The sequence below is a fragment of the Andrena cerasifolii genome, chromosome 4, assembly GCF_050908995.1.
Source record: "Andrena cerasifolii isolate SP2316 chromosome 4, iyAndCera1_principal, whole genome shotgun sequence".
Taxonomy (NCBI): domain Eukaryota; kingdom Metazoa; phylum Arthropoda; class Insecta; order Hymenoptera; family Andrenidae; genus Andrena; species Andrena cerasifolii.
The window spans coordinates 7,404,259-7,424,019 of NC_135121.1; the positions used below are offsets into that span (position 1 = coordinate 7,404,259).

Here is a 19,761-nt window from a genome sequence, read left to right on the forward strand (position 1 = left end):
GGAGCGAGTGGACTCATACATATATTCAAGTGCGACGAATTACGAGCTCTGTCGCTGCTGTTCCGCAAAAACATCCCCACTTCTCCGTAATTTACGACTTGAATTACAAAACAGCGCTGCTACGCTGTGCGGATGCGTTTTTGTACGCAGGATCGTTGGGGGAGTGGTAAAAGAAACGTGGGTAATGCGCAACACCGTCACACGACTCTAGCGTTCTTCAAGATACGCGCCTTGAGGAATCAACAGTGCACCATTAGTCGCGCGCATTACTTTTTGCGTTCAAACGTGATCGCTACTTCTATCGCTTCTTCGCCGGTACCTTTGTATCATTCTCTGGAATTGTTCGTCGAGAACCAAGTGCTTACACAAATCATTCGAGACGGGTGCGGAATCTACTTTAGTGGAGGCAGTTTAAATAACAATGAGATAGGAACAGAACGAAACCGAAGGGAAGGTGTGAAACGAAACACTGGAGATCATTGAGCCCCAGAGAAGCAGCGGCCACTGAATCTCTGGGAATCCACGTTCCTGCGATTACTTGCGTGCTCTGCTTAAGTACAATAGATATAATATATTTCATATAATAACGTAAACAAGATAGTGGTTTTTGTACAAATATCCCTTATATAAAAATCATGCTTGCCCAGTGGCCCGATCCCCCTCGTACTCCCTGTGGCCACACGGGGGCCCTTCCCCGCGTGCTGCTTAAGCATAACGACTCCTATGATCGAGGGAACGAAAGGTAGCCATGTGATTACGCGGACGATGGACAAATGCACGAGACATCGATTTGGAGACACTGACATCTTTAATTCCGCGTTTTATCTTTACAATGAAAATATCGCGACAGTGCGTTGAGTTTTAATGTTCCTCGTGGTTTGTTTAGTCGCGACCGCGACAGGGCCTACGAATGCAATCGAGTGTTCACGAGGAGACGCGAGTCAAAGGTACTTTCGATTAGTCTTTCCTTATCCTAAGATTTCGCCGCTCATCCCCCTAACAGCTTCTCTCGGGCGTTGCGTCGTCCTCCTTTCGCCTCCCTTCGGGCGAATCCTTCGTTTCTGCTATCGCTTCGTCAACCACGACGTCTAATCTTTACAACGAAATTCTTTTCTATCTACCAGCTTCGATGGCTCTGACGGAATTCTTCTATCGCCTGGAACCTCCGCGAGCCGTCCGACTCCAACTGAACCGGAGTACCCGCCTGATCCGCGGCAGAAACGCGGTCCAGAGTTCCCAGTTGGAAAGCCCGAAGATTCCCAAGAAGTAAGCGAACGTCCTGTTTCGCCGGCGGTGAACACCGAGGCGCGATAGAACGTGTCGCGTCGAATACCCTGAATCCAGAATTGCGTTCGAGTCGATGGTTCTCGGGAAGTGGCGAGTTAATCTCCGTAACATTCGAACAAACTTAAACAGTCAACTGAGAAGGAACGTTAAATGAATATCAATAACCTCGTCCCCCTTTTAAAAGCAAGCCAACTTCTCGTTCCTCTCGAGACCCACCCCTCGATCGCTCATTGCTACGCCCCCAGAATCCGGAGGTACAACTTTCGACCAACTACCGAGTGTTATCTGTGGTAACCGTAGCTGGGGCTGGTGAAGACGGTAGCCTTCAGCGTGATAGAGGAGACCTGCGAGGCGGGACGGTCCTTGGTCGCGCAGCTCTTCAGGGTCCTCTTGCGCCTGCCGTGTCTCCACAGCTGGTGCAGGGCCAGGGAAGCCCTGGTGTGATACGGTCTGCAGACAGATCCCCTGGCAGGGGAATCGTCGGGGCACAGGCGACACTTGAGCAACCTTTGGCCAGCCAGCCGACGTATGAACCTCTTCCTGAGCTCGCTCGAGCAACCGAACTTCCTCCCGGACCTGAAGGTCGGCTCCTCTTCGACTTCCTCCTGGCGGTTGCCGTCCGGCGCGACCGGGTCGTCGTCCTCGAATTCCTGGTTCCACGTCACCTTTCTGGGCTGGCTCTGCTTCCTGGACCGCCTCTCGTTCGGCTTCCTCTGGCTCTCCGCCAGCCAAGGGCACTGGTACGTTTCCCTGGCCGACTGTCCTTCGGTCGCTTCGGACACGGCTCGGTAGCTGCACGCAAAATCACGATTAAGTATAGTAGCAGTGCCGATCGACGGCCTCGAGTCGCGGCTGCAACCGATGGGGGGCTCGACGCCGCGATCGCCGTGGTGCCCGTGGGCGCCGCCGTGGTCGCGACCAGATATCCTGGGGTGGCCGTAGACGTTGTGGTCGTCGCCGTGATCGCTCGACCGCCTCCTCTCCTCTTCCAAGGTCGGGTACGCCATTGTCGCTGCAGTTGCAGGGGAGTTTACCATCTCGTGGCTGCAACCACCGCGGCACTGTTCCATAAGTTACGTTCGCGTCATTTTTCTACCAATGAACGAGCGCCCGCCGGCCGTTGCGACGGGACGGCGTTGACGTTTCTGTTTCTTTCTCGCCAAGAAAGCAAACGCAGACAGAGAAACCAAAGAGACAGAGAAAAGAGACAACGTGAACGACCAACAGTGAAAGCGAGGCGACCGGGAGGGACACGCGTGCCCTTGCGGCGCGCCGAGAAGCAAACGGAACGAAGCGTGCACGCGGCAACGGGTAAAAGAAAATCGTCCAACAAAAAAATGACGCTGCAACGTAACAGAAAAGAGGAGAGGAGGAGGGTGGAGCGGATGGACCGGCGGCAGGTCGCAATCTTTCCGTCGAGTCCTGCGAGTCAAAGCTGGCCCTTGCGCGGCAGAGTGCTGCTTGCTCGTGACAGTTTGCGCGGCGAGCCTTCAACGCGCAATTCCAATAACGATCTATGGCGAGGCCTCGAGAGCAGCGTGCTAGAATTTGCCGTTGCCCGCTGCGAACGCGCAATTGCTCGCGTTCGCGACCTGATGCTGAACGACGACCCAGCAACATCAACGAATTGCAAAAAGAAGCTAGGCCATCGTGGTGGCAACTTAACGATTTAAAATCGAGATCGTCCGTGTTTGAACTTTCAATCCGAACACGCGAGTCGACACTTGAACAGTCAGTGCGGCGACTCGCGCCTGTCATTCGCAAGGTACGCACGCTAAAGTGTCGCGAGGGTGGCAAAATAAAAGCAGACAAGTAGCACGGGCAACAGGGACACCAGGATGCTTACCCAAGAATCGTTGTCGGGGGTATCACAGTGGCAGCAGGTGCGATGGCTGGGGCTGAAGCTGGAAAAACTGGCGGACCAGGTGGTGGCCTTCCTCCTCCCGCGGGGCTGTAAATTCGGTAATTAGCGATAAATAAGGATCACTAGGAAATTAACTACGAGCTACGATAAAGCCGTGATCCACAATTTCGCGGCCAAAGCTAGTTATGAGGACATTCGAAATACTTCTAGAGCAAGTAGCTTTTTCAGCGAGTACTAATAGAAACATAGAGTTTCCATTGACGAAGTGGAACCCTCATCTGCAAAGAGCTCCGCACCAAGAGTCGATTCAGGTTCCAACGACCCAGAAAAACAAAGCGTTCCCCCGAAAACGTTTCCTAATCAAGCGCTTAATTCCTCACGCCGACACTTTCCCATCACCCCGTCACCTACGACGACAAATTCCCACGGCCGGGAATAATTCTGTTTAAAGAGCAGCTAACGACAAAGAGAAACACGCCTGTCGGCTCTGATCGAAGCTTAAATCTGTCAACCGCTCGTTACACGTGTTTGCTCTGCAGGAGGGTGGACGGGCGGAGAATGCGGGCGAAAAAAGTAACGGGGACGGGATTAGTCGTCGCGATCGACTTCCAATTAAATCGTTTTAATGAATTTCCCAGCGGCACGGTTGCCCGGTAGGCGATGTTGTTTGAACTGCGTCAGCCTGGCCGGGCGGCCAAACCGCGGGCCCTGCTAAACCAAACACGTCTGGCCGGCGAGGATTTATAGCGCCGTTCGATCTGACTTCAATTAACGAGCGCGCCGGCAGAAAAATGTTACTAGCCGCGCCGAGAATCCGGGCCACGGTGCGTTTCGGCGAACCGTGAAACAGCGAATGTTCGTTTACCCCGAGTTCGATCGGGTTTCAGAGTGATTAGAGGCGGTGGGTGACCAGCGGATAACACGAACGTCCAATCTGTTCCAACGAGGGATTTCGCGGATTTTTTTTTCAGAGATAGACATGTGGTATGGTGGAGTGCGGAGGCACTGGCGTCGGTAGAAAGTTTTGGGATTGGATCGTTGCGAGGATTTGCTTTTCCGCGGTACCAAGGTGTATATGGAGATACTAGAGTTCAGTGGATCTTTGATCGGATCTGGAGGATGATTAAAATGGTCGCCAAAGGGTTCTCTTAAGTCCCGAGGAAGCTGCAGCACGAATGCACTTGTGCTCGAAGAGTGGTAGCAGTAATCGTTTCAAGCGATCCCTAGAAACAGCCGTCGTTGCGTCAGAATGTTGGCATTTGAAAGTCAATGAACGCTCGTCGAGCTCAGATGCTTTCAGCCATAGGAGCTTTCAGTTCCCCACCACACATCGCCACTGCCGCGTTTCTATCCCCTGTAACGACACGCTAAGGAGCTGCAGTGGCTACTAGAAACTTCTGAAAGCCACTACCAAGTGATCGAACTGGAAGGAGTGATGATATTACGGGAGAGGTGAACAGAAAAGGATTCCTAACTCTGCAAACATTCTTGCTCTAAGAAAACACTCGAGTCGAGTTTCACGTCAAAGACCATCCCTAAATTTATCCCACCTCCCCATATTCACGCCCCCACACTTATCAGGGAAATAGAGAAAGGCATCCTTACTGCAAGGGTTGCTGGTGACGATTATTGGGTGGCGGTACAACCTGGGCCGTGGCTGCCGCGGGCGCGTTCGCGCTGCTGACGCGATGCACGTGCAGCTGGTGCATCTGCAGCTGCGCCGCGTCCTCGCCGAGGAACGAGCATCTCGAGCACTGCCGCCTGTTGTGCACCTTCAGCACGTGCGTCGCTAGACGTTCTGCGCGTGCAGCCTTGTACTCGCACAGGGTGCAGGCGAACGGCTTGAGATGGGTGTTGAGGTGCCGTTTCAGGCACCAGTTGTCCACACCGCTCCAGGAACAGTAGCAGCAAGTGTACCTGAAAGTGGCCAACCTGCTCATCCGCTGTACATATTTCCACTAACGAGGGGAGCACGCGTTGAGATAGACGTCGATTTTGATGAGCCTTGCCAGGATGGATCTATGTCGAAAATAAGTAAATACGTGTCCTAGCTTTTCAGTTATCTTTTTTATTAAAGTTTTCATAGTGGCCGTGGGGTTTTAGTGGGTATTCCCACGTTAAAAAAAATATAAAAAAATTATAAAAAAATAATTGATATTTTTTTTAATAATTTATAAAAAATAATTTATATATTTTTTAATAACTTATAAAAAATAATTTATATTTTTTTAAATAATTTATAAGAAATAATTTATATATTTTAAAATAATTTATAAAAAATAATTTATAATTTTTTAAAATAATTTATAAAAAAATAATTTATAATTTTTTTTAACATGGGGATATCTTCAAAAGGCACCCCAACTCCCGCGGACGCCAGGGTAGCGTGGGATTTTTACCCACTAAAACCCCACGGCCACTATGAAATTTTGAATAATTTACATGTAAATATCTCTATTATTAAGGCCCATTGGCTGAAACGCTCGCACACGTATTTACTTATTTTCGACATAGATCCATCGTGCCAAGGCTCATCAAAATCTATCTCATCGCGTCCTCCCCTTGTAATCCTTAACTACTTGACCAGAGTGTCTGGACGTTGCACCATCTCCACTCTCAGATTGAAAAGGAAAAGCAAAGTTCGATTAAAATCGTACCTCCGCTCCTGAGCACCCTTGGAACCGCCTTTCAGATGACTCTTACTGTTACAGCCCCCGTTCTGCACCCTCCTGCCTGTGTTGCAATTCGCTGCATCCGGTTGCATGATGCTCGGTGCAGGCATGGTGGTCGCCTGATAAATCCCTGCGGCGTTAGCGGTGGTGCCGTTGCCAGGATTCGGCTGCAATTGGTAACTCTTGTTATTGTTGAACCCAGATGAATAATTCGTGTGCTGTTGCTGCTGCTGCTGCTGTTGTTGTTGCTGCTGTTGCTGCTGCTGTTGCTGCTGCTGTTGTTGCTGTTGCTGTTGCTGTTGCTGCTGGCCGTTCACGTTCGCGTTTCCAGTGGGCCCGACGGCGGAATCTTGCTGAAGAGGCTTCGGCGCGCTCGATCCAGCTGGTCTGCGTATCCTGGACAGCTCGTAGCCGTGCTCCCGATGCATCCTCAGGAAGTGTTTTTTCACATGGTCGGCCCGGTTGAAGGGTTTGTAACAGATGTAACAGTGGAACGGCTTCTCCTCGCGGTGAATGTTCTCGTGCCGCGTGTACAGGTCGCGACGATCCGTCCCGTAAGGGCAGTAGGGACAGGTGTACCGTTTTCCGCTGGCGGATACTGTCGCCGATGTTGGCATCGTCGTTGCGTTCTGTAAGATTAGATAGTATTGTTTATCGTTGCTGCAAAATATAGTTTTGGTAATCATTGTGGTGGGTGGATACTGAGGAGGGTTGCTGTGGGTTCGGATAGGAGGAGGAATTATTCTAGTGGATCAGATATGGGGCGGATATATTTGAGGAAGGAACTGTTTGCTTCGAAGCGTTTCTTTTTAGAAAACTATTCTTTATCCACCACGCTATCCAAATACAGATGCTCTGATACGACGGTGATCTCGTCTTCGCGGCAGATACAATACTGTAGGTAGCAATGAAAACGTACGGCCCTATTTAAAGAGACACGAGAACATTTGGACTCGCTACGAGGGCGAGCTTGGAAGCAATCGTCCCGAGCACTTAGCAATGTTTAGTATTATCGCACTCGGTATTAGTCTAACTCCCGATTTACAGAATACTATGGGAACAATCGAATCGAACGTATGGATCCCATGGAAAACAAAATATAGCGTTTGAGCGTCACCTTAATTGCTTGTCCTTTGAGGAGACCGGCGACTAGGAGGGGATAGGCTACTGGAATGAAACGATTGTAAACAAGTACGAGGCAGTTCCTGACCATCCGGCTACGAATACAGACTGTCCTGACATGACCCTTCAGTAGTACATACAGTGGCTCGCATTAATATTCGGACACTTTTTAAAATCGCATAACTTTTTTAGAATTGGTCCAAACAACTTGAGTATTCTTTTCGCTATTCCAACCAAATACATTTTTTTTTCAAAACGACGAAACGCGTCAGTTAGCAAACTAGTCCTTCTAGCTTCTCAAAAAAACTCAAGTTGTTTGGACCAATTCTAAAAAAGTTATGCGACTTTGAAAAGCGTCCGAATATTAATGCGAGCCACTGTACTATCGTCGTTGACGTACTATTGTATTGTCATAATCGTTCTTGCTGCTGGAGGGCGAATAAATAGTTACTGGTGGTTACTGATATTTAAAACGAACCTCGACTGCAATCGGCATTCGTCTACCTTACAATCGTACTTGAAACGGTGAAAGTGCGTAGATCGCACTCGAACGTGTCTGTTTAATGTAACACTCTGAGATCTACGGGCGACTGATCCCGAGTGTTCCGTGCCGCCTACCTGGTGAAGATGTTGCGGCGCAGGGGAGGACGGCAACTCCTGCAGGAGGAAGGTCGACGTGACCGGCAGCAAGGCGGCAGGTACTGTTTGGGTCTCCTGGGTCCGTCTGGACGGCGGTGCAACCCGCTCGGCCCGCTCCCGTAGCCTCTCCAGGTACGTAATCACGTCCTCGACTTTCAGCTCGGACTGCAGGTAATCCTTGCGCGGCGAGTGGTGCCTGTTCCTGCTGTCGTCGGCGAGGATCCTCGAGGAATGAAGCTCCATAAAGTGCTCGGCCACGTCCCGCGGCCCGCCGCCCATCACGTCGCCTGTTGGACAATGGGATTCGTCAATTTTCCCGACACCCGCGAGCCCACCGCCCCCATAGCCGTCTTTGTCGCCTCGGGAACCTCGCGGAAACCCACAGAGGTGGGGCTCGGGTGGAGTTGAAATTTGTTTCTACGACCTCCGAGGGTCGCTGGTCTACCTTGGCGATGGAGCATTGCGTTTCGAATGGGTCGTAACGCGTTTCTTCGATGGACTTGGTAGACGAGGGGGAGGGGTGGGGAGGCTAAGAAGGGATTTCCAAGTAGTGGTGGCGATTTATCGATAGTTTTCAATATAGAAAGCTATCGATATTTTTACATGACTATCGATGCTATTCGATAGTCTTCTCCCCCCACTTTCCCTCTGTTCATGCCATGACGCTATCCGCGTAAAATAATAATTATTATAATGTTTTTAAGTAAATGAAGAACTTCAACCTTTGTCAGAGTTATGCAAGAAATATCTCTGTATTCCGGCTACTTTCGCAGAGTATGAAGAATCTTTAGTAAAACTCAACAAATAATTTCCCAGACGGGGTCCAGAATAAAAGCGAAAACTGTTCACTTAATCGTTTTTCTTTTAAATAAAAATCAATGGCTATTTTCCTACACTACTCTTTTCTTAAACACTTCTTATATGCTTCATTTTGAATTCTTTTCTATTTGCTATTCAACATCGATTGTACTCAACTGTTGCTAATTTATTCCAATAAAGATGACGATTATTATACGCTTGTAATATGTAGGTACATACGCGATAGTGGATTTACGTTACGGAAACAGTCGATAATTATTTATAGCAGGGATCCAACTATCGATTACTATCTACCACCATCGACAGTCACGACCATCGGTAATTCTCCACCACTACTTCCAAGCGGACATGGTATAAAACAGAGGGTGGAGGATACGGAAAGTATCCTGTCAGAGTTGATTCCGTACCTGAATGTGGCGTAATGATTCTCTGCACTTAGCTTCTGTTTTCGGGCAACTCGCGGTGAAAGATTGTCCGCTCCGTCCTGACATGTCGATAGACTCTTAGAAACCGACGGCTCGCATCAATACTATCGAGTCCTGACCTTATCGGTGTACAGAGGTACAAACACCGAATGGAAACATTCGCTTCTGAAGAGCAGCACGCGGAGACTCGGGACTCTACGCGCGTCTTGACGTACATTCGAAATCGATACCGCCGAGGGGGAAGCTTCTAAAAGAGAGAATTTTATTCCACGTTTCCATTTTATCTTTGCATGCGATATCGCTTCTCGCTCGGCTCTAATATTCAGTGCAAGATAACCTGTAGAAGGTGGAATCGATCTGGATATGTAGGTCGAGCATTCGACGTACGCGGTATCCGAGATTATTCAGGGAATAAATGAAATGTAGGTACAGATTTAAACGCGCTCGGAGGGCGCAATTTTAGAGTCATCCACGCCGCAAGTGTATTCTGAATTCGATTAGATCGGGATGAACGTTTAGAGCAGAATGGCCTGCTGAGACGCGTAACTGCGCTTGAATTGGCTGGATTCGGCATGGCGCGAAACGAAAGGCACGCCTTGAACAGCGTCGAGGGCCGTCGAACGCCGGCGGAAAGGCAATAATGAGTCGGCTTAAGGATAGTCAGGACGGAGCACGCGAAACGGCTGGTCGCGAGCAGCTATTATTTTTCCGCGACAGTTTCTATTTACAAAGGCGGGGTGGGCTCCTTAAGCACCCTCTACCCCGCTTCGATGACACGGAACGCTTGGGAAATTACCGTAGGAACGCCCCGGCGGGGGCAATAAAACCCCCTTTGTCCGAAAAAGGACCCGTGCAGCTTTAGCGAGCTGCGTCCCATATTGTTTGCCGCTGCAATTCCGCGTGAATTTAGCCCGGGGGCCTTTCGTGCCCGCTGACCCGTTATCTTCGACGATACGCTGCCGGTATTTACGCTCGCTGCAGCGAAAACGCGCCTCCACAGTCAACATCGTTATAATAATTGTCGCTGCGTAGCTCGTGACTCGCAGGAAACGCCAGTCGACGCTCAAAGGCTCATAAATGGTTGTTCCGACGTTGAAAGGGACTCAAATTAATTGAATTAACGGCGAAGGAAGGTCTGGCTTCGGTCCGGGTTAAGTGGCTGGATGCCATTCCTTTAACGGTGGAGGAAGCGAATTGTCCGGAGCTGGCTGGGGGCTTTTCCGAGTTTCGAGTTTTTAGGAGCTCCTCGCTCCAGGGCGAAAGGGGGATGGAAATCTCGCGTATATACGAACCGCACTCGTAGCATCTCCAGGTTGCTTTCCCAGCGTGATAAGCCGCGATACGGCTGCCATCGGTCCCTTTAAGCGGCTCATCCTCGCATGTCCAATTTCCATCGTCGCTACCGTCGGTTCCGTTTCCGGTGTCGTCGTCGTTCTTGTACGACACCGAGGTCTCGAACTCGTTCTGCACGCTGGACGCTGCATCAACCACGAATAGTAAAATTATACTACGCTCTTGATTAATGAACAGCGCATCGCCAGCGGAGGGAAATGGTGGGCGAGTTGTTTAAAGCACCATGGTCATTATGAGCCGCTATATTTCACGCGGGAAGTAGAGAGAATTTAAGGGGTCATGCTCAGTCAGGAGGAAGGAAAAAGGGTGGTCTTTGGAAATTTTTTACTCGAAAGCTATAATATATTTCGCAAAAAATCTTTTCTACTTTTAAGGATTGCATCTAGGGCCGTGCATCGTAATTTTTTTGTTTAAAAATGTTTAACAATAACTGAGTTATTGTCTATCACTCGAAGGGGGTTTTATGAAAAAATAGGCTTCTGCGGTGACCACTGCTGCTCGAAAGTCGAGCATCTAAAATAAAAAATTCGGAAGAATTTACTTATTGTATTATATTATCTAGTATTTGAACGAAGGATTCTTTTATCCGATGCTTAGTTTTCTTTTAATTCGCGAAAATCAGGCACGATTTGTGATAAAAATTGAAACTTTTACTTTAAACATCAGCTATTTTTTTCCAAATTAATATTTCGAAAAATCCTTCGTTCAAATGCTAGATAATATAATATAATAAGTAAATTCTTTTGAATTTTTTATTTTCGATGATCGACTCTCGAGCAGCAGTGGTCACCGCAGAAGCCTTTTTATTTAGAGAGCCTTCGAGTGATGGACAATAACTTAGTTACTGATAAACATTTTTAAATAAAAAAATTACGACGCACAGTATTAGATGCAATCCTTAAAAGGAAAAAAGATTTTTTGAGAAATGTGTCATAGCTTTCGAGTAAAAAATTTCCAAAGACCACCCTTTTTTCGGCCTCCTGACTGAGCATGACCCCTTAAGCGAATATAGTATATGCAATGGTATAAATTAAAATGCATCAACGAAACGGGACGATTAAGTAGCAAGATGGTATTTACTCACTTCTGTGATCAGGATCCTCTCCGTAGAGCTTCCTGGTTATTTCCTTGAACATATCCTCGTAGCAGTCGAGCCTGCTAATTCCGGTGCCGCTGCCCTCCATTTTTCAAGCCCCTCAGCGGTCACCCACTGTCCTTGGAACAATAAGCCCTCCCCGTTCGTCTACCTGCGGGCCAGGTTGTAACCGTAAGTCGGATTGTGCCTAATAATCCCTCGCACCCCCCTCCCAATCCCGCTTTCCCGGCGTTCCTCCACCTCTGCCAGGAAATTTACAACTCTTTCGCTCGTTCGAGAACGCAATGGTATTACCGCGTGCCGACGGTTAATTGGGGTTGAATCGACGAGGGGGCGATGGGTCATCGCGCCTTAATTAAATCCTCCGAGGAAGCTGTTCCTCCTTTAATCGCTCCGGGGGCTTAACTTTTCTTCCCCAGCTGAGTGGTTGATTTGCATAGCTCGAGGAATCGCTCGCTTAGGGCGCAGTTTCAATAGGCGTAATGATACGTTTGTCGAGCAGGGGAGGTGCGCATTTAAACGGGAACCTTCGCCGCGGCGGTATTCGGCATTAAAGTAAGAGCAGAGGAGAAGACGCGACAATCTGGATGGAAATTGTTTATTCAGAGGAGATGGCGCGGCTGGCTTACCCGAGGACAAGTTTGCGACACGCTATCGTATCTCGGGGGCATTCGGCGGGTGGGTTGCGAAATTCTGGAAATTCATAAATCTTGATGGAGCGCATTACCGTATAAACTCGTCGGATTCGCGCTCCAGTTTCCAGGGTAAAGTTGATCGTCCCCGATGCTAAGTGGCGGGGTATCTTTCGGGGCGAGGCGATTGCGCCGCGGATTTACAGGGATGTTATCGGAGCGTGGCGTATGAGATATTGTATCCCCGGAGGATTCAATTTTTCAAACTGCAGGGCATCGGAAGCGTCGTCGAGACAGGGGTGAAAATAATGGGAGGTTTCCAGGATATGCTGGGCCATCGTCGCTGCACCACGTGGCGAGAAAATTAATTATATATCGCAGGACTCGTATTGAATATGTACAAATTAAATATTCTTTGCATCAGTGTAAGCCACGAAAGAATAACTATTTCAAAGCAAACACTTTCCTTTCGATCTACCCCTCTTCTCGACCAATCTCCCTCCGCGTTCGTATCTTTTATATATCCAGCTGGAACGCACCGAAACATGTTGCGCTGAAAAGCAACATCCTACTTCCAAAGCAGTGCACCTGAGAAATTCCTTCCAGTGGCAATTGCAGAAACGACGCCAACACCCTGCTAACGATAAGTGTCCACGGCATTTGTAAGAGTACCGTCTACCCCCCTAATCTAAACGAGGCAATAGCAGCGTAATATTGCTTTCGAACCCCCACGAAACGCATTCCCCGCTCGTCCGCTCGTAAATGCAGGGTTAATGCGCGCGGATCGTGGATCCCGGCGACAGGAACTCGCGAATCCCCGTGTCGATGGCGTTAACGAGTTCTCCGCGGGGGGTGGGATAGGATTGGAATCGGGGTTGTTAGGAAGCGTTTAGGAATAGCGATCGACGGTACCGGCTCTTCAATTAGAGGCTCACGGAAATCAGGTACACAGGCGCGAAGTAATTATTATGCACGACGGGCGTGCCTTGCTCTGTCGAGACGACGGATCGTTTCCCTATCCAGCTCGGAGGGATTTTCTGGGTCGTGGATTTCGTAATTTCAGGGAGGATCGTGCGTGACGGAGCTGATTTTTGGTAGCGACGAACGCTGATTTCCAACCCGATTTCTGGCCGCAATCTCTGCAGTTCTGTTTCTGAAATCGGCCAAGGTCTCGATTTCACGATTCTTCGGACTCTTCGGCAGGTCAGGGATCGGAGAATCGTTCGACGCTTCGGTCCGTACTTCTGCGGAGAAAGTAGACTTGGAAGTTGCAGAAGTTGCCGAGGAATGTTGGGAAAGTACTTTAGATAGTGTCTTAAAAGGAACCGCAATAACGAAGGAGGAAGGGACGAGCAATTAAAGGGATTTCCCGAGGATCTCGGGAAACTCGATCGAAAGTTAAGGCCACTTTACAATTCACTGGAGCGTAAGCAGTCGTAACTCTTCCATGCTCGTTGCATCCCTGCGAAAGGACAGGAGAGGGCGAAAAATTCACCCCCTGATTGTGTTACGGGGCGTTAAATATTCATGAACGGGAAATCTTTCGCCTTTGGAACCCGTGGTACAATTTAGAGGCTGACTGAAAAGAGGTATCGATTTTCACTTAGACCTCGAACGAGAGCGAACCTCCGTTTCCTTGAAGCACGACAGAGGGAAATGGTGCCCCTTTCCTGCACTGCCAAGAAATATATGTAGGCTTTGTGTGTGTGTCCGTGAGCCAGATATGCTCGAGAGAGGTGGGGACTGGAGAGGCCAGGAAAAGTAAATAGATAGACGGAGTGACAGTAAACTCATAATTAATTACATTGATAATTCGCGAGTGAACTAGTAAATAGGGATCTTTAAATACTGAAATCTACAAGTACAAGTTTCTATAAGAATCTTGTGTTAAGACAATATAGGGAAGCACAAACATTTAATTATTGATTCTCTATATTTTTAGGTTAGTATAGCACGTGGGAAGTATGCAATAAACACTTATTATGTAATTAATAATAAACCTCTGTGATAAAGGGGTTCCCTTCTTAAGGAAAAACACAGGTTGATGCGTCTAAAAATATAGTGGTTTATTATTAATTACACAATAAGTGTTTATTACATACTTTCCACGTGCTATAGTAACCTACAAATATAGAGAATCAACAATTAAATGTTTGTGCTTCCCTATATTGTCTCAACACAAGATTCTTATATATATATATATATATAAAAATCTTGTGTTGATATATATATATATATATATGATAGCTGGTTCCTTGAAATCTATTACGGAGTATAGCTTTTAGATACGAAAAACGGAGGACACTTCCCTTAAAATTTTCCACGAAAATCAAGCATCTCCGATATTCACTATATTCATTAAAAGTTTAGCATTAAATGCCCACAACTCAATTAGCTAAAACGCGATCTCACCCTATACCAAATTCGAAAGGATTTTCAAAACTAACGACCCAAGAGAATAAACAACCCTTCAACGACAAGATACAAACAACCCCCTAAAATGGACAGCAGTGTAAAACGTAAAACCAACTACAAATCACCCTGACAAGCGCGATGCTCCAAAATTAGAGCCCCACTGTCTACCAGATTCGAAGACCCACTCGCGCTCCGCATCGTGCAACAATCTCAGCATGGAGAAGAAGATCGACCACATGGTTCATTATACCACGGTTCAGCTCAAGACCCATCTTTCACCCACCCAGGCCGCCGAAACCGACAGGCCCATCCAGATCAACGGTATCCTTCCCCCCCAACCCTAACCGTGTCCACCGCCCACGGCTCAAACTTTCAGCGCCATCCCCGATAAAGCAGCGGCGGTACAAGCCGCCGTAAACGAAACAATTTCCATTTGTAAATACCACTCTGTGCCGAGGAAACGGCTCCTCGAGCTAACCAGTTGATTCGAAGCCCCCTCCTGGAGCACGGATCGGGCTGGATCCCACCCCCTGCCAATCGATTTCGATCGTCGGCGTGGACGTAACGCGCTTTTCGACTGGCTAGCCGCGTGGAACGAGGAAGAAGGAGCCAGGGGTCCAGTGGGTGGAAACTGAATAGGGAACTTCCGGAATAGCGTTTAGACAGGAAAGAACAGACTTTCGTGGCTCAGAGGGCGCTAGTGTCGCGGTATAGTTGCGTTTGTGTCTTTAGATACACGTTCGGCTGAGACTTATGCTGTCTTATAAGCGAAAACAAGTGTGACGTGAGTGAAACGCTAGTGTTTACTCGTGTTTACTGTTTAATAACTTAAATAGAATGTGCAGAAGAATGGGGCAACTGCAAAGAGGCTGACAGGTAGGAAAGTTTTATGTACGGTTTGAGTTACATCTAAGACACTTGTTTATTTGACTATTCGTGACGTTTTCTGAATTTTTAGGGTATAAACTGTATTATCAGAAACTTTTAATTTACTGTAAAAAATATTAAAAATGATTTCCTAAACTTAAAAATTGTATTTTTGGAATGCACTCGTTAAATGCTATTAAAGGACATAAAAATGAATTTTGTAAGCCAAGTTGTACTTCGAACAGCAATATAAAGAGCAATGGTAGCAGGCAATTAATAATCCGAACCTGGATGGTCTTACATCTGACGAATTGCGCAACTGCAGAGTTTGTCAACTACACTTTCCTGTAAGTGCCTACAAAATTACACGCATTCGCCAAATATTAAAAGACGATGCTGTACCGCAATTAATGTAGAATTCTAGGACATCTGCTGGATCCACCAAAGTATTGACCATAGGTAGAGGAACACCATGTACACGGAGGTCGCGTACGAAGGAATATATATGTACATACATGAACAATGTAATATAAGTAATTAATATAATTACTTAACACTCTAGCGATTAAGCAAACTGTTAAACTGAATACAAGGAACATATTTCAAAGAAAAATCTGAGCCACTCACTAATCCTAACCTCTACTTGTATTTTTTACAATTATCTCATACAAAATCTAGGATAAGAGATACACTTGTTGGTATTATCAAAATCTTCTTAACGTGTCAGCAAATGTATTTCTTATTCCACGTATTACAGTACTCGGATTCTGAGTGCATTTAATTTTTCCGGCACGCGCCGCCATATTGAATTTTAGTTCAAACCGAATCTTTCGCAGCTTAGAGGGCGCGCAAATACCGATCCAAAAGTTTTGCTGGAGTTTCCACCCCCTGCAGGGGTCTGGCGTATTGATCGGGAGACGCCGCGTGAGCGGAAAACGCCGAGCCGGGGGTGCTGAGCGGGAAGGGAGGGAGGGGGGTGAAGAGCGAAGGGAACCGGCAACCCTAGCCGTCGGGCACGACGTGTATGTTGCGCGTCGGTGGTGTACATCGGTGCCAGGGGGGTGGGGCAGGAACGTTCGGTATGCGTGGAAGGGGTTACACGGCCGGCGAATAAATCAATATTCCCCTCCGTGGCGATCGAGGACGCGTCCCTCGTAGGCGACAGATGGTGACGGAGGGTGGGTCCGCAGGCTTCTGCGCCGGTTGAGCACCGCTGCTACCGAAGCAAACTACCGACCCAAGCCGCGGAGGGGCGGAGGGAGGAGGCTCGAGGGGAAGATGCGGGTGGGTAGAGACCCAGAGGGAGGTGTACATACACACGCGGGCTCGAGGGAACGGAGAGAAGGAAAAAAGGAGAGAGGAGAACGACGGAGTGAGACTGGCAGAAAAACAGGGTGGGAGCGAGAGAGAGAGAGAGAGAGGTCGGGGAGGGGGGGTTTGGGACGGCTGGAGGGGAGTGTAGCGGGGAAGAGAGTGGAGAGAAGGCGCGCGCAGTGTGCCATTCAAATTCATCCGGAAATTATTACCGACTAACCAAGGACGACGAGCGGGTCTCGTAGGCAGGCGCGCCCGCGTGTGCTCGCGCTCGCGCACTCCTCCCACGTATATTTACGTGCATGCAGGCGCAACACACCGGCCATTTAGAAATGGCATCGGCCGTCTGTATTATAGTACCCCTGGAGCACGGTACTCGGACGCGGACCTCTACCTGCACGTTACGCTCCAACTCGGCGATCCGTACGCTCGTGACGGAGCTCCTCTTCCGTGGGCACTGGGCGTCGCGCAAAAGTATCCGCGCACACAGGCGGAAACGGCGAAGGAACAGCGGCCACGGTCCGGCCAGAGGGGCACGCACACGCGGAGAGCGCATATCGAGCGTTCCACGCTCGTGCTGGCACGAGAGGAGACTAGCGCGCGATCCACTCGCGCGCGGACCGGCGTCAAACGCGCGCTCCTTGCCGCGGCGTCGTCTTCGGCCTACGCGCTCGGTCACGTAACGTGGGTGGATGGAATATAGTGAAGCAACACTCGAGGCTAGACGGAACCGCGTGCGGAGCGATCCGCTCGGCCCTAGAAGCCCGGCAAACGTGTCTTTCTGCCCCTAGACAGTGCCAGTGTCGAAGAAATCCGCGTCTAATGCGTTCCCAATGAACACTCCTATCCTCCACCCTCTGCTCCGTCAACCACCGCACTATATTCGTTCCAGACATGGCACCACCTCTCCCTCGGACAGCCTCACGCAACTTTCGCGACCCGCAACGGCACTCGTCCCACCTCCAGGCTTCGGTCTCCGCCGCTCTCCGGCCCCGTCCCCTCGGTTCCGCCGACGTGTACCATCGATTTCGATTGCTTCTTTGCAGCGCGACGAACGGCACCGATCCCGGCGGCCACGTAGAGGACCGCGGTGACAGCGCGAGCGAGGCGGGCGAGGAGGACGGAGAAGGCAGGAGAAGAGGAAGAAAGGAGGAAGAATGACGGTGCTTGGGGGGAACAGCGGGCAGGAAAAATTGAAGCGCGCGCGATCGGCGTCGGTGGTCGAATCGGTGGCAGGACGATAAGGACGAAAGTGTGCAGGCAGTACTCACGGGCGTCTGGTCGCGGGCCCACGTCCAGCCAGGATCCCCCGATGGAAATTCGTTGTTCGAGAAAACGTTGTGCTGGTTCGGTTGCAGGTTGTTTCCTCGACGGCAGTCGGGTGGCGAGTGGGTGGGCAGGCGGGGTGGCAGGCGGACAGAAGTGGGTGGCGCGGGTGGGTTGGGAGCAGCGGCGTGTGGGTGGTGGGAGTGGGGTGAGGGAACCCAATACCACCCTCCTCGCCCATTCAATCCTGCAGTATTAGGGGGAGCAGTCGAGCCTGTTCCCGACCCTCCCTCCTCTCGCTTCCTCTCTCCCTCCTACCCATCCCTCCTCATCCTCAACCTCATCCTCATCCTCCTCCCTCTTCGCACACATCCAGCGGGCAGAAACGTCTACGACGACGGGAGTTATGTCGGCGACGACCACGGAATACCTTCAATTTATATTAATAGAGTTTCGCGCTGTAAGAGTCCTGAAACAACCCTTCCGGGGGTTAAGTAATTCGATGCACGGCGCGCACCCGTCTACGAAAATATGGGCAAACGTTTAAATCGATCTAGCGGTACCTGTGGCAATGCCGAGCCACCGTCTTCATTCCAATCGTTGGAGTATTTTAAGTTCAGTCGAATACTAATGACAGAATTTCCCTGGGTCACTGGCAACGTTTCACTTTGCAGCTAGGACATTCCATGCGAACTCGGACAGATGACGGAGTACATTTTCGTAGATTGCTGAGATTTGAACATGTTGTAGTCTTTAGTGATATTTAAACGCACCTCAAAGGATTTTTCGAAATTTTGAAAAATTTGAACCATTTTTGTGCAACTATTTTAAACTAATGCAGCTGTTTAACATCGGGCGCGATTTTAAAAATCTAGAAAAAAGGAGAATATAGTTTTACCCTTCCCCTTGATGGACAAATTTTCAAAAATGTGCACATTTTAAAATTGGCTCTGTAAAAATTGTCGAAAGTTGAAGCTGCGTCGCCCAGCACCGGCTCGACTGGTCGGGCCGTGCGGTACTCGCAGCGGCCAAGCAGCTATACCTGATATTCTTATACAGGATTCTCGAAAATGATAAATATTTGAAAAAAATTGAAGAAGGAAAACTTTTACTGTTTTTCATATCCAACATAATACGGTATCTCAATTTTTGGTGGTCGCAATATTTTCCTTGAAACGAGGGTGACTTTTAGTTTTTGAAATGGAATGCTATATATTTGATTATCCAATATGAAAGCGACTGTCAAAACAAATTTAACCGTATGGTATGCTATGACCTTCAAGGCCACACAAGGTTAGGAATGAAATAAATATATTGAACTATCTATCTGGTAGATTGAGTTTCTTTCTTTCATTCCTACCCTTGTGTGGCTTTGAAAGTCATAGTGTACCATATGGTTGAATTTGTCTTGACAGTCGCTTTCATATTGGGTAATAATATATATAACATTCCATTTAAAAAACTAAAATTCACCCTCGTTTCAAGGAAAATATTGCGAACACCAAAAATTGAAATACCGTATTATGTTGGATATAAAAAACAGTAAGAGTTTTTCTCCTTCAGTTTTTTTTTTTCAAATACTTACCATTTTCGAGAATCCTGTATAAGAATATCAGATATAGCCGCTTGGTCGCTGCGAGTACCGCATGGCCCGACCAGTCGAGGCGGTGCTGCACGACGCAGCGTCAACTTCCGGCAATTTTTACAGGGCCAATTTTAAAATGTCCATATTTTAGAAAAATTTTCCATCAAGGAGAAGGTTAGAACTATTTTCTCCTATTTTTGCAAATTTTTTAAATCGCGCCCGATTTTAAACACCTGCATTTGTTTAAAATAATTGCACAAAAATGGTTCAAATTTTTTTTTTTTAAACTGAAATAATTTTCTCTTAAAACTTCAATGTCTTCTCTATAAGCACCGTAAAGCTCATCTCCATCCGTTTATTATTTCCATAGTTATAATATATTGAAAAAAAGTTAGCACTCAACTT

At 48.3% G+C, this 19,761-nt stretch overlaps 1 protein-coding gene across 4 annotated transcripts; it reads right to left on the bottom strand.

Moving 5' to 3' along the window:
- Window positions 1-546: 546 nt before the first annotated feature.
- On the bottom strand, window positions 547-17,932 carry Chn (zinc finger transcriptional factor charlatan). 4 transcript variants are annotated; one of them, XM_076809615.1, is made up of 8 exons: window positions 17,777-17,932; window positions 11,266-11,428; window positions 10,121-10,306; window positions 7,564-7,871; window positions 5,809-6,452; window positions 4,757-5,068; window positions 3,134-3,238; window positions 547-2,331 (listed from the first exon to the last, which is right to left on the bottom strand). In XM_076809615.1, exons 2-8 carry the CDS (start codon window positions 11,363-11,365, stop codon window positions 1,569-1,571), a joined length of 2,418 nt encoding a protein of 805 aa, XP_076665730.1. In that variant the 5' UTR covers window positions 11,366-11,428; window positions 17,777-17,932; the 3' UTR covers window positions 547-1,568. The 4 variants fall into 4 exon arrangements, with proteins under 4 accessions (XP_076665730.1, XP_076665732.1, XP_076665731.1 ...); XM_076809617.1 differs by having other exon boundaries at window positions 547-2,079; window positions 17,777-17,931; XM_076809616.1 differs by lacking the exon at window positions 17,777-17,932 and adding an exon at window positions 16,900-17,500.
- Between the last annotated feature and the right edge of the window lie 1,829 nt (window positions 17,933-19,761).

What these genes read in the sequence shown, in the direction of transcription:
- Chn (XM_076809615.1), bottom strand. Translation starts at nt 11,365, where the DNA reads ATGGAGGGCAGCGGCACCGGAATTAGCAGGCTCGACTGCTACGAGGAT. An exon ending in AGAGGATCCTGATCACAGAA is followed by an intron (nt 10,307 to 11,265) that starts GTGAGTAAATAC and finishes TGGTTGATGCAG; the next exon opens with CGTCCAGCGTGCAGAACGAG. An exon ending in AAGGGTGCTCAGGAGCGGAG is followed by an intron (nt 5,069 to 5,808) that starts GTACGATTTTAA and finishes GGCCACTTTCAG; the next exon opens with GTACACTTGCTGCTACTGTT.